The sequence below is a fragment of the Oreochromis niloticus genome, linkage group LG20, assembly GCF_001858045.2.
Source record: "Oreochromis niloticus isolate F11D_XX linkage group LG20, O_niloticus_UMD_NMBU, whole genome shotgun sequence".
NCBI classification, from domain to species: domain Eukaryota; kingdom Metazoa; phylum Chordata; class Actinopteri; order Cichliformes; family Cichlidae; genus Oreochromis; species Oreochromis niloticus.
This window is the reverse complement of record NC_031984.2, coordinates 13946738-13961095: the sequence shown is the minus strand read 5'-3', so window position 1 is coordinate 13961095 and position 14358 is coordinate 13946738. Positions and strand designations below refer to the sequence as shown.

The 14358-nt window shown below is 41.4% G+C and overlaps 1 protein-coding gene across 5 annotated transcripts in view; it reads left to right on the top strand.

The window, feature by feature from the left end:
- iqsec1a (IQ motif and Sec7 domain ArfGEF 1a) overlaps positions 1–14358 on the top strand; it is a 92946-nt gene that overhangs the window by 44379 nt on the left and 34209 nt on the right. The window contains exon 1 of one of the 5 annotated variants that reach the window (XM_005448670.4): positions 6305–7137. The exons of 3 other annotated variants lie outside the window; for them this stretch is intronic. In XM_005448670.4, coding sequence (XP_005448727.1) covers positions 7061–7137 — 77 coding nt within the window. In that variant the 5' untranslated portion in view covers positions 6305–7060. Of the gene's footprint in view, positions 1–6304; positions 7138–9570; positions 9663–14358 lie in introns of those variants that run through there. One more of the 5 variants, XM_005448669.3, reaches the window with a different exon arrangement.

Genomic DNA, 14358 nt, shown 5'->3' with positions numbered 1-14358 from the left:
TAATAATAGACTATTTTCGTTTTTATAAATCCTAAAAAATGCATGTGTTGGAGTCGAGATGTGTGCAAAATCAATTGAACTGGCAATCCTATTGTCCGTAACATTCACATCCAGAAGGTGTGATCTTTGTGCATGGATTATTTTTTGGAATTCAGAATCACTTTCTTATATATTCTGCAGTGCACCGAATATACAACATTTCATGGACAGGGCAGGTAATAAGCATCAACTGGCTTTACCTTTCGCTGAGATGAGCCATGCATTCTTAGAGGGCATTTGTGGAGTGAATTAATTTTTAACAGGATCCCTGTTACTAGAAGAGATGTTCTAAATGCATTGCCCCCTGATCAAGTGACGCCAGTGCTGATGAAAAAGAGAATGCGTCACGAAGGGGGTAAGGCGGTGACGCCACATTCCTCCACTTTGCGTGCTCTCTCAGTCTGCAGACGCAGCACACTTTGCTGTCAGAGGCTCAAGCTCAAAGACAACTGCCAGCACTGCTCTGAATATGCCTCTGCTGTAGACAGGAACTGTGAGATACATGGAGCTATTGCATAAGACATCAACTGCATATAATGCATTGCCAGTACAAGGCACGAGAGAGCATGCTGTCAGTTCACATGGCATCAGCTGATGGGGCATAATGCTTAAAAGCAGGAAGTGAGTCACTTGTTAAAGCACATGCTCTTTGTATGTACAAACCTGTCTTCATGAAAGCCCTTTGTTCTTTTATTTGTCTGTATCTAGGGTGCATCATGGCAATTCTTAATTTACTCAATGACTTAAATATATAATATATTTGTCCATCAATTGCATTCTCATCAGTCCTTAATTTTTGACAAATGGCAGGATATTTACACTTTATAATTCCCCCTCTTATCCCATCAGCATTGTTTTTGGCAGAAAACTACTCAGTCGAGAATATATGAAAATGAATGCCATGCTTTTTTTTTTTTTTTGAAGGTGCAGGTGCATAGTGTACTTCAACATCAAGTCAGTAATGTACCAGCAGTACAGTAGCATTTTGGTTTTTGCCGAAATAGCACAAACTTGGCTGTGCTCAATCAGCTCAAAGGCTGTCATTTGCACACTAAAACGTCAGCAGCTGGACATCTGTCGACTGGCACTGAGATAGTGGCTGAGTTTGCAGCTGGAGCTGTGTCAGCCATGTGTGAGGATGATCAAACCAGTGGGAGCTGTGGGGCTCTCAGGGGCACATCTCAGTGAGTTGAAGTTTCCTCAGGGGAGTAGCTAGTGCTGATGCATTCGTGGTTTGAAACAGCCCATAATAAGCCTCTGCCTTTGCCAATGGCACTGTCGGAAGCCTCAGCACAGAGGAGAGTTGGGTGCTTTAGAAAAGGAGGCATCTCCAGAACATTTTGTTCCTTTAGTGAAAATAAAAATGGATATGCGGATGTGTTTGTCTGCAACAATGTTACATAATAACAACGAAACCAAGAGATCACTGACTGCTGTTGTCTTTTCATTTTGATTGAGACTTTCATGGTTTTCTGTTCATAATTGGAAAAAAAGGTGTAACTGTCACACTTAAAGCCTTTTCTGCACAGTGCCTACCAAGTGGCTCATGCTGCCTTACATTGTACAAGACATGCTAATCCTATCAGGGATATTAAACATTTCAAAGCAGTGTACCTGCATTCACAAATCCTGGACAAGTTCATATGCTATAGCAATTCTGTTACCAGTCCAAAGGTTATAACACAGCTTCAGGACGGCTGAGAGAGACTAAAAGCTGTGAGATCCTCCTCCAGAAGCCACAAAGTATTTCCCCCACTTTGTTTTTATTTTTCTTCTCTTTGTCTTTGCTTTGCTTTATGACTGTGTCTGGATTTTCCTGCTTCAATGCAAAGCAAAAACCGGAGGAGTGAATTTACAGTCAGTATGGCTCATCCTCTGTTTCTCTTTCGTTCTTCTAGGTTTTGCTTCCCCACCCTCTTTCGCCTCTGCTACTGTCCTTTTTTCACCATCCAACTAATGCTCTGCATGGCTGCTTTCAGGCTGACAGCTGAGCAGCTGTACTGTACAATCTGTGTGATACAGGAGCTTGTGCACATGCAAACTGTGCTGTAACTTTAATGTAAGATTAGCTGCCCTGTAGTATAAGCTGTCATGCTAGTTGGACACTTTAACGTCTGTCTCCATTTTGCTTGTAATGAAATGAACATGCTGGGTCAGGACGTCGGTATTCCAAACAGATGAGGAAGAAAAGCTGCGTGAGACACTCTTAACTTTTATGCTGCTATTTATATTAAGTAGTGATAAATACATTTGTAGTGATTGAAAAAGTGGATCATTTTGTGAAGAGTATTGAAGTTGACCATTGGAGATCTAAGGTCTGCCCTGCTTATGTGATGTGGTATGAATTAGGAAGAAATAACTTCCATGGTGTTTTATTTGTTTATGTATTCTTGAGTGAATCGGCAAACTTGTCGGACTCCTCATTGCTCCGATTACATCGGCTTTTGTGGCTTCTAAGCCTTTAAAATATGAAAGTTACCCAAATTTGCCACCAGGGGGTGAACTTTTCTAACATATTCATTCAGACAGACTGTCCTTTACACAGAAATAAATCAAAAGCTCAGAATCAACTGTGTACTTAATGAAATGATGGGTATAATTATGTCATCATAACGCATGCTTATCTAGCTTTTTCCTGATGTTATAAGGCCTGGCGTGGTTTTGGTAAAGGCCATCATCCTATCAGGTTCCTACTAGCAAAGGCAACCACCATCTTCCCCCATATTTTTTTTTTCCCCTCATCATGGAGTCTTTAAGCAACCTTATCAGTGATTGAGTGTGGCAGTCATGGGGGAGAAGTGGGGTCCTGTGGCTGTAGTGCTCAGTATCATCATTTATCACTACACTGGAGTTTAATGCAGCAGCACAGTGGAGACAAAACCTGTCACAAAGCCTTTCTAATGAGGGCATGTATTCAGACTGATGGTTGAACAGGTATTTTATAGCCTTTTGATCTCAGAGAGTGTGGGCTGGTATTGATCCACCTGCAGTGCTCTGAGGATTTCAGTCATGAAAGATTTGTCATATTTATATATATTTTTATTTTATTTTACATGCACTATATGGACAAAAGTGTTGGCACACAGCACAATCTTTGAATTCAGGTGATTTCAGTCCTTTTGCCACAGATGTATAAAATCAAGCACCTAGCCATGCAATTTGCCTTTATATTTGTGACGTTCGCTCTAAAGAGCTGACTAAATTTGAGCGTGGAACTGTAATAGGATCCCATTATTGCAATACGTCAGTTCATGAATTTCTTCCCTCTTAGATATTCCATGATCAGCTGTAAGTGGAAAGTCTTTAGCAACCACAGCAACTTGGTCATGAAGGTGCAAAAAATGTACAGTTACAGAGCGCGGTCGCCAACACTCTGCTGACTCGATAACGGCAGAGCTCCAAGCTTCCTCTGCCATTAACATCACCACAGAAATTGTGCCTGGGGCTTCATGGAACGGGCGTCCACGCTCAAGCAGCTGAAGCCTTGTATCGTAAAGCATTCGATAGTCAATGCAAAGCACACCGCCACTGCACTCTGGAGCAGTGGAAACTGTGGAGTGATGAATCAGACTTCTCTATGTTGCAGTCTAATGGGTCAGTCTGGGTTTTGGCAAATATCAGAAGAATGTTATTTGCCTGACTGTTTTGTGCCAACTGTACAGTTTGGTGGAGGAAGGATAACACTATGGGGTTGTTTTTCTGGGTTTGGGGTCTGTCGCTTACTTCCAGTAAAGGGAAGCGTTAATACTTCCATTCATCAAGACATCTTTTGACAATTCTGTGTTTGTAGCTTTGTGGTTACTATGTGGGGTTAAGACCCTTTTCTGTTTCAGCTTTACTTTGTGCAATGGGACACAGTTAAGTCCATAAAAGCATGTTTGAATGAGTTTGGTTTGCAAGAACTTGACTGGTCTGCACAGACCCCTTACCTATACCCCACTGAACATCTTTAGGATAAACCAGAACTGAGATTGCGAGCCAAGCCCACTCAGCCAACGTTGCTGTCGGACTTCACAAATGGTCTTCTGGGTGAATGAGCAAAAAATCCCCTAAAAACACATCTTTTAGAAGGCCTTTCCAGAAGAGTGGAAGCTGTTACAGCTGCAAAGTGGGGGAACTATTCTGTATTAATGCCAAGGATTTAGAAAGGGAAGTTACAAAAGCTTGTACTGTAGATTGCCCAGCATATTGGTCTGTATGTATGGACTTGTTCTCATCTGGTGCTCTTCTACGCTACTTGAGTAATGAAAGTGCTTTATACAATGTTTCTCTTTCAGCCACTGACAAACACATTCATACAAGCACTTTCTTCTACATCTAAGTGCTTTCAATCTAACATTCACACTCTAAATGCATCAAGCGCAACTCTGAATCAATTCTGAATGCCCAAGGATTCTTTGGCACGCAGACTGGAGCAAGGATCGAACCACCAACCTTCCGATTACCATATGACCTGCCCTACCTCCTGAGCTATCGCCAGCAATTTTTGGCTGGGTTTGGCTTACATTCATTTTTTAATAACTTGGGGCGATGCAGTTGATTACTGCCCTTGACTCTGACCTGCGCAAAAATGCACTTGACATTGTTTTACAGGGTAAAAACTTAAAGTAAAAGCCGTAATAGTGAAAAGCACCCATTTTGACCACAGTTAGCAAAACAGTTCTCTGCTCTCGCATTTTTGCTCCCCACACATATGGACGTGCCTAAGCTTACAATTTTGAACAATCGTCAATCTGCTCATGAAATTACAGCCTGTTGCACTTGTACACGCACTTACTCAACTCTTTGTCCTAAAAAATCCCAAATAATAGCCTGTCATGTGCTCTTGAATCAGAGCCACTAAACTATTATGCCATCTATATTGTTGTAAGAGTCGCACTTCTTTGCCTTGACAGACTCTAATATGTTCTGCTAACAATGCGGTGAGGTTTTTACATACACTTACCACTGGCGTGAGAAAGAAAGGGACAACTAAAAGGGGTTTCCATCACCATTTCCAAATGGTGAGAAGAACAGAAGTTAAGTGCAGATACACGCTTTTTAACTACAGCTTAATTGTCGTCTCCATCTCTAGGTATCGTCTGATAATTTGCTTTAAATGTCACATGACATCTAACCACTAAAATTCAGAGTGCAGTAATGTACACAGGAGGCTAAGCGCACTTCTACACTTACAGCTTTCGCTGAAGTAAATTGACAGGAAGAGCACAGAGAAAAGACGCCGACTGTGTTTGCTGATTTTACTGTGAGATGTGTGTAAATCAGGAGGCCTAAGTTGTGACAAAAGCCTGATGAATGGTGCTTAGATTCATTAATTCCTCAGTGTCCCTGCTGTTCACATAGGCTCCCACTAAAGCCTTTGTCCTGCTCTGGTCTTTCTATATCTTGGCTTGGGAAAGCAGACATGAAGCCCATATTGTGTGAAAGGAGTCATGTGGTGATTGACTCCTCAGCCCAAACCGATCTAACTATACTAATTAGTATATTAATATGTAAATATGCACATTACTCCACGTTTTTGTTTGTCTATAATTGCATACGTGAGTTTAATTGTTTGTGTAAATATGTGGCATTTTGAGTGTTTGTGTGTTTGGACATCGACAATGGCTGAATATTGATGAGAGGCCCTTCCACGCCCGTTTCCCATGACTGCTGGGACTGGGTGACACTGCAGCGTGGCACTGCATCTCAGGCAGAGAAAGAACAGCTCTGTGCTTCTCTTCAAATGCAAAACCCCCTTTAGCCAGAGCAACGTTTTTAAGCCTTATAGCGCTACAAGGACCTGCAGCACATATGAGTGCAGTTTTAATGCAGACACAAACTTATCTATGAGGGTTTAATATGCCGGCCTTTTTTATGCACAGGAATTCCATTTCACTACACTCTTTCTGAATAGGTCTGCCAATGCACCATTCATATCTTAGAGTGTATGAATCATTTTATTGAATATAATCTGGCATTTGTTCCAGCAATCTAGGCAGACTTATGGTTTTTATAATGATTCTATGACCTTGAAGAGTCTAAAAAAAAAAATACGAGAATTTCCTTATACTGACAAAAATCTGAGAAACCTCGAAGCTCATATTTATTTTAGAAAAGCATGTGGTCATACAACATTGCAGCAGTTCCTCCTCGATGAAAAGCCGACCAATCACTGGCTGCTCTGCGAAGCTTCCATTTGAAGCTTCAGTAGTACGGTAGTGTTGCCCAGCAACCAGAATCGGCACATTTCTGGGAGGTCCTGTGTGGATGGCAGCGGCTGTAACAGGGAGAGGGAGACAGAGAGAGCAAGAGGGAGAGGATGAGGAGCAGGAGACGGAGATAGGAGGACAGCAAAGGTTTGGGGTTTAGCTGGAAGAAGGAGAACAGGAGCAGTAGATGGCATCACTGAATCCATGTTGGCAGTGAGAGAAAAGATCCGGTCTCTTGCCTCATAAGAAAGTTTGTTCTTGGAGCGGGAGGAGACAGAAGAGGATTCCTGTTGAGTCTGTGCTGTTCAAACACAGATGAGTGAGTTTTGGAATTCCTCTTCCTATCTGTGTTCCTACACATTCCACTACCTGTGCCTGCTGGAGCGATGCAGAGCATTGGATACAGGCATGATGTCTCTGAGGATCCAAGGCTGACGCACTGTGTGAAGGGACCAGCACAGAGGACACACGGTTGACCTGGATAGGAGTTAAAACGGAGCCGAAGCAGCTAATATAGAGCTTATTTTTGGGAGGTGGAACCCAAGCATTAATACTTGGTCCAGATCAGTCCCAGAGGGTTCCTCGTAGGCCTGGCTTTCTGGGTTTGGCGATGACTGAGACCGGTCCAGAAGTGATGTGGTTGTTCTGGGCGGGTTAAAACCACTCAGGCTGCCATCCAGTGGCAGTGGCGAAGCTGGAGCTCCAGAGGAGAACAGATTTATCGTCCATGCCGGGGATTCACTGGTTGCTCCTGTGCTTGCTGTGCCATGGTGCCTTTTAATGTTGTTGGATTCCACAGCTGTTCAACCATTTGACTGTTTGACGTGAGGATGTGGAAGTTCAAAGCTTTTTGCCTGGATTACTGGCATGTGCTGTGTTTGCACCCACACAACAACTTTTATAAAAGGTATGTTTTGAAGCCGCTCATGTTTGGCTTAATCGTTTCTTGCAGTTGCAAGTGCTACGTGTTATGAACAGCTCGCTCGCAGCTTGTTGATGTTGCTACCTGTGCTGAAGTAGTCCCAACATCAAGCAGTTCAATTTGTTTAAACCAACCCTCGAATTACTTCATAAAGAACATCTGATTGATAGAAAAACTGCTTTAGTGCTCAGCTCTGCTTGCTGACATAGTGGTTCTCATGTTGAAAGGCATAATTCAAGGGAGAATGAGCTGGTTTAACCATTATCCATTTCTTCCAGCAAATGAGGTTACAGCTGTTATTGAAATGCTTGGTTAAGTAACTGTCTTGTCAGTGTCTGTTTAGTGTTGGCACAGCTGAAAAGAGTGGGCTGATCTCGCGGCTATCACTGAATCTATTCGTCTCCGTCCCACTGGGACCTCTTCTTGTTCACCTTTCACCTACAGCACAATCTATGCATGATTGATGAGGCTAGCGTTTTAGCTTATATTAAGTTTGGCTCCATTTTTTCGTCTTTCACCTCAAAATGCCAAACTTCACCTAAGACTTGATTTAAGTGTCCTTGATGGCATTTAAATTCATAAATCCCAGCAGTGAGTCTAAGCTTGCAAGTTGCTCAGTCTTGACAATCGTGTTTTAATTTCTGTTAAATTGAACATATTACATAAGTTTTAAGACTCATGTTTCAAAGCTTCCAGTTCTGTTTAAAGGTATATACTCATCTTAATTTATGCCCACCTCTTCTCTCTGCTGAAATCATAAAAAAATTGTGTTTTGTAATATCTGATATCCCACATATCCTTAAAGTTTAGACACCCATTTTCAGAAAATCACCATTATCTCTTTAGATAGAATAGAAAAATACAAATGGATATATTTTCCATAATGATAAAGATGCTGTAAGGGGTGCTCTGTTATTTGTTTGATGTCCAGTCATGAAGTATTTCAAGCAGCAGTTTTAGGCTCAGACACTAGGTCCCAAAATTATTACTTTCCCTTTTAAACAATATAATTTAGGCTCAAGGTTTTAGAGCTGCACAGAAAAAGACTGCAATATTTTTTGCTCCATTATCCCCCTGCTACACCAGAGAGATCTAACCACTTATGTGTGCAGAGGTTTCCTTTATGCACATCCCATCGTGCTGATGTTTGATGTCTCAAACAGAAGCAAGCTGCAGTGTGATGACGCTGATCTAGGACCTGTGAAAATCAGATGCACCTGCCTTCTGTTGAATCTCTGTATGTATATAAACATGCAGTTTTTCTTTGGCATTAGTACTCTGAAGGCTAGGACACAGTATGTCCATGATTCATTAATAATGCATCGCGGATTTAGCAGGAAACTGTGAATGTAGGCCTCAGGGAATCCTCCAGCTTTAGGTGCATCCTCATCATTTACCCTATTATAATCGATTTTTTAGCCGATGTTTCGTAGTGCTTTATTTAGTGCAAACTCTTGTATCAACAGCTGTTCTTACTTTTATGACTCAGTGGTTTGTTTGGAATTATTTAAGACAGTTGTGTGTGTATTTTCTTTTTCCAAAAACTGCAAACAACTCATTATGTGTCTAATCCCACAGAGTTACTGGAATATGCTGGTCACTGGGTGTAACTCATTACATTGCACTGGCTTCAGTGTAGCAGCCCGTGTTGTTAAAGCAATGTCAGTGTAGTAAGTCAAAACAGCCTCTCCCAGCTGCTGAACTGGGGTTCACCCTCCCTCCAGCGTGGCCTTCCCATTGAGCGCAGTGTGATTGTTGGATGCTTGCCGAAGTATTACCATGTAGACGGGCACAAAAAGCTCTCGTGCTCTATCTCTTCATCTACTTCTCTTTCTCTCGCTCACACTCTCCCTCTGTCTCTCTCTCTCATTAAAAGGCATGTCCACATAAACAAGTATCCATGAAACCTATGACATAGGCCCAGCCCATCACCACTGGGGAGCATGCATCATGGGAGCAGCAGATATGTGAAAGATTACATTGGACTGAAGAAAAAGCAACAAAAAGCAGAGAGGGGTGTCTGCAGAGAGAGGGAGAGACAGAGAGAGAGAGGACTGGTGTGCGGTTTATTGTGGGTGGAGAGCTTTTGTTAAAAAGAGGGATGATTTTCTTCTGCTATACATGCTGGGCCTTTACCTTACTTGGTCATCAGGCAGCTTGCAAGAGCAGCAACTCTGAGCCTTACACAAACTAGGACGAGGAGAACTTTGAAAAGGCACACACAAAGTAACTTTAGCAGCGAAAGAATGAACTTCTCTGTGGGTTTTCTATGGAAAGTGAAGGATGTGGGGTGTAATTTGTGGTTGAGGAGGGAGTGAGCACAGACTGTTCTTCTTCTGGCTCATTTAAGGGGAGTTGCTGTAGTTGTTGTGTTTTTTTTACAAAACTTTTTTTTTAAACTTCCTCTTGGTGCCATGTACATTTTTTTCGGGCATGTCTGATGCCTCTGGTGATGTCACTGCCGTCTGGAATGCCATGTGGAAGTACTGCATATCCAGCCGAACTATAAGGTAGGAGACCATCTGGCATTGACCACTGCGGATGGCAGGGGCCTCCGAAAAGTGATGGTTGTCTTTCCGACTGACCACAGCAGTCTGTGCAGATATTTCTGACTAATCCAATAACATTCCTGTCTATATGCTCGGTGGTTTCCTTTCTAGAACTATGGAAATATACTATCACAAAACAGAAGAGAGCAGACTGGAAGCAGTCAAGACTTTTCAAGGTCTTACTTGACAGTTTACCTTATCAGGGACATGCCTTTAATAATAAAGACTTAAGAAGAATCTGTCTTTCTTTTATTTCTATCTCCTTTAAGTCCTTTCCCTTATCTTTGCCTTGCTATAGGGCTACAACAGAAATGTCCTCTAACACTTCGCTTTGGGAATGAACACAAAAGCCAACATTCATCTTCTTTCCACCTTACATTATTCAGTCTATAGTGATTGGATTTTAATACTAAGTGACCTTTTCATTGTGTCTTTTTATTAATATTCAACTGGCAAACTGGTTATAAAGCTTGCAAGTATTCTCAGGTGTATTTATGACTTCAGTCAAACAGGCCTTTTTATGATAGTTTTGATTTGTCTCTTAAAATGAATTTCAAATGCTCCTAACCGACTGGCAAAAAACAATTCCAGTCATTATCTGTACAGGAATTTTGGGAAGTTTTTGATTTTTAGTTATCTTTCACATCAGGGAGAAGTCTAATCAGTCCCAAATTCATTCAGTGGCCCCGGACATACACCACCAATCATAAAGGACAGCAGATGAAATACCCCCCTACATAGCCCTGATCTCAACGTCACCGAGTCTACCTGCGATATATGACGGTGCATGAATAATCAGGCCATTTCACAATGGCAAGTCTCCATGACAGTCATAGCATGTTCAAACTTGAAAACTTGGAACATAAAATGTGGCCGCTTGTCCACAAAAATGCGATCTAAGAATGTCAGTTGTTAATTTATATTTAAACATGTATCTAATTTTGAACTTCTGAAGATTTAAATCTAAAGTATATGACCTTAGGTTCTGTTTGCGCTGCTAAGCACTCAAGAAGAGATTTATAAAAAAAGACAATTTGCTGTTTGTGACCTAAGCTACATGATAGAGGTTGGATTTCAAAGTCACACTGATGCAGAAACTGTACTGTCTGCAAATTGTCATGTCTGATGGATCTCTTTGCACAAGTGTCATGCATGGATTATATTCATTTACACATAAACAGCTGTGTATGCTACAGACGAGCAGTCGCTCATATTAGACGATTTTCAAGGCTGCTTGAAGTGTTTCTCAAGGTCGCATGCATTCTTGGCGCATTGAATCCTTGTGTAAGACGCGTAGTGATTATTTATTTACCATTTATTTAAATAAACATTAACCTTATACACTACAGATTCATTATAAAATGTGACAAACTTCAGTGCATATTTGTAAAGATAGCTGGCCATGTGTGTAATTCTTTAGACAGAACCTACCCCACATAAGTTCTTACTCCTTAAATTATGAATATAACCAAGAAAAAATAAACAGCACAGGTAGGTGGATCCTTCGCAAATGGGTTATTGATAAAGCTTTGCTCAGGCGATGCATGCATGTCTGATTACATCATGACTCTTTTAACTGTGACACCGTAGACACCAGGGAGCATTTGATCTCGCTGTTTCTATGTCAAAGCGTGTGACGACGGGAGCATTATTTATTTAATGTCTGTGGATCTGGAGCTTGTCAGCGATGCCTCCTCAATCCACAGTGGATTTTCACGGGACGGAGTACTGAAAGGAAACTCTGAACTGAACTCTGATGCTAACTTGCAGCGTTTCGTGATAGGTAAGGAGGACCTTAATACTTGGAACGTGAGGTTAACTAGGTGTTTCAGACATGAGCCTAGTGTTTGCTGGCAGGCAAGAAACGAGAGCAGACACTGACCTCTCTGTTGGTGCTCTGCTTTGGCATACTGACTATAAGACAAGTTGGGTCTATTTGGGGGTGGGGGGGTTGTAATGGAAAAGCAGCAACCTGCCAGCACGAGCTTGCAGTTCCACTGCGGTGAGGGTAGGAAAAAAAGAAAAGAAAAAACCCTCCCGGGTGGAAAAGCTTAGACGTGTCTCGGATGGAAGCCGTATTCTGTTCAAAAATGTCACAATGATGAAGACGTGAACAGGCTGTTATTGTTAAAAAGAGGTTCTCTAGTTGCAGTTAGTCTAATGGCTTCCACATTTGGTGTTCAGTGTATTAAAGTGAGAGTAACATTTCTTTTATAATGGTAGCTCTGCAGCGATATCTCTGCTGAAACTAGGCATTGGTTAATATTGGTCCTGATGACTTGGATCTGATAAATTTGGCATTTACTGATGTCAGTGGCCCATCTTTTAATGTTCTGAAATATTAGGAAGTAGTGCAATGAAGAGTTGAAACGACTGTAAAGCATGGCAATTTTTCTTTTGTTTTGTTTTTTTCCAGTTTATTTCCTGTATTATAAACTTTATTTTTCCCCTGAAGCTTGACAAAATGCTTGTATCTACTAGAAAACTGGTTCCGACTGCTTCTCTTTGTATGGTTGACCATAAAAAGACCTTGATGCATTACTTTGTTCAGTTTCTGATGTCTAAAGGTGTCTTTTTCCGATCAGTGCTTAAGTTGGAGTCAGTATCCACATACTGCTGAATAATTTAGATTCATGTCTTTACCAGAGGGACATCATATTGTGTGAAAAGATTTATTCTTTTCATTATTTCTGAAATTCATTTAATCATTTGTAAGAGTTTGGTCACCCCATTGTGCTGAGTAGATGTTTGATCATGACAGTAATAGATGGGTATATGTGGTATAGGCTCTCACTGTCTTTTCACCTTCTATTGCTGCAGGGCTGCAACATTATGGGAGAATATATTCGGGAACATTGCCTGTGCTGCAGTATCTACACTGCTCATGTTAAGCTGTGCAGCTTTTGAAATGCTAATAAGCAAGTTTGTTTACTCTAATGCTTAAGAAAGCTTCCCTCTGGAGACACATTTCACGTTCACGGTGTTTACTGGGGTGTCTGATGTGGAAAATGCAATAAACAGAAATGCATTTGAAAAAAAAAAAAGTGCCATGTTTCTAGAATGTCTCCCAGTTTCCCTTTTTTTTTTCTGTACTTTATGTGTGTGATTAAAGCAGGGCCGAAATACGTGTTGCCTCTGCTCTGCTCTTTGTGATCAGTCGGAGACAGCGAGAGCTCCGAGAAGCACAGTCGCTGTCATTTTCTGTGGCTTTTTTTTGGTTTTTTGCTGTTGTACTACTTTTGATGACATATTCCTTTGCATCTCTTCACAGCGCCTGCCTGGAGAATAATGAGCATGTGTGCCTGTATTAACTTATGTAATGGCAAGCAAGAGGAGGGGCGAGTTTGGGGGGGCTGTGAAGGAGGAGGGGGAAGAGAAGAGTGATGAGCTCATGCTGCTGCACTGCAGCTCTTATAGACACACTCTGCATTTTGTGGTCTTTTTTTGTTTTTTAGCCACGTGTTATTACATATGCATTGATGCAGGCTTATTTTGTATGCATCAGGCCGACTGATTCACTTTCAAAAATATAGCATATGTAGAATGAAAAAGAGCAGATTATAATTTTGTAATTCTGCTGCAGGCTGCTGTCCATTATTTTTATAACTTCATTTAAAATATTGGCACTTTTTATTGATAACTGATGTTGAGGGAGAGACAGAAAATTGGGAAGAAAGTAAGGACTGACATGCAGTAAATGGTTCCGCCAGCTGGGATTCGAACCTGCAAGTCGGTCCTCAGAAGATTAGTGGTATGCGCTCTCGGCTCGATCATGTGCCCGTGGTTTCATATTTTCATCGCTTAGCTCTCGCAGTGCTTTGCTATGAATGGGAATTAGCATGTGCACACTGTTCTTTACCTGCATCACCGTTGGTCCAGAGAGCTGAAGCTCAGCTGTGAACAAGCTGAGCCTCCTGAGCTCAGGCTGATTATTGGTGCTAATCCACGAACTCTTTTCAGCGACAAAGCAGACTCGCATTATCCAGAGTTAATGCCAGAAACGAGCAAGGTGGGGAAGGGTCAAAGGATGGGGGGTGGGGGGGTCAAAATGGCACTCCAGTGCATTTGCTCTATAAAACAGAGTGGTTCCTTTGGGGGCTTTTAGCTCTCTGTCAGCTGACAGTACCCAGGTTCAAAAAATGGATAAACCATTGATTTTGCCAGAAGGCTAAAAATCAAAACATCATTCTTCAAGGTTTTCAATGTTAATATCATAACAATACAAATTAGATGTGACACATAACGCTCTCTGTATACTATGTGGCTCAGCTAGCAGATTGCAATTGTTTTCACCAATTAATATTTGATTATATACTTTATTACTCTTATTCTTTGTGTGTGTGTGAGCACGATTTGTGATTCCCTGCACAAGAGTGAAATAAGCATGTTGTCAGGGAGGCTGGGACTGCGACTGGTAAACAGTCATTATAGTTAAATGTTTATCCTGGTTGGGCTCATTGGTTTGGACTATGTTTAAATGGAGGTTATTTTGTTTTCTTATTTCGCACACACATACACATATCTTCAGCATCTTTTAAAGGTATGGACAGTGCTTTTTTTTTTTTCTTTTCTGGTTGCTTTTTTTTCCTGTCAGCCTTAGCTGTTGCCTTGACAACTGGCCTTAGAGATCTGTGCACGTGCACGTAATTGTGATAAA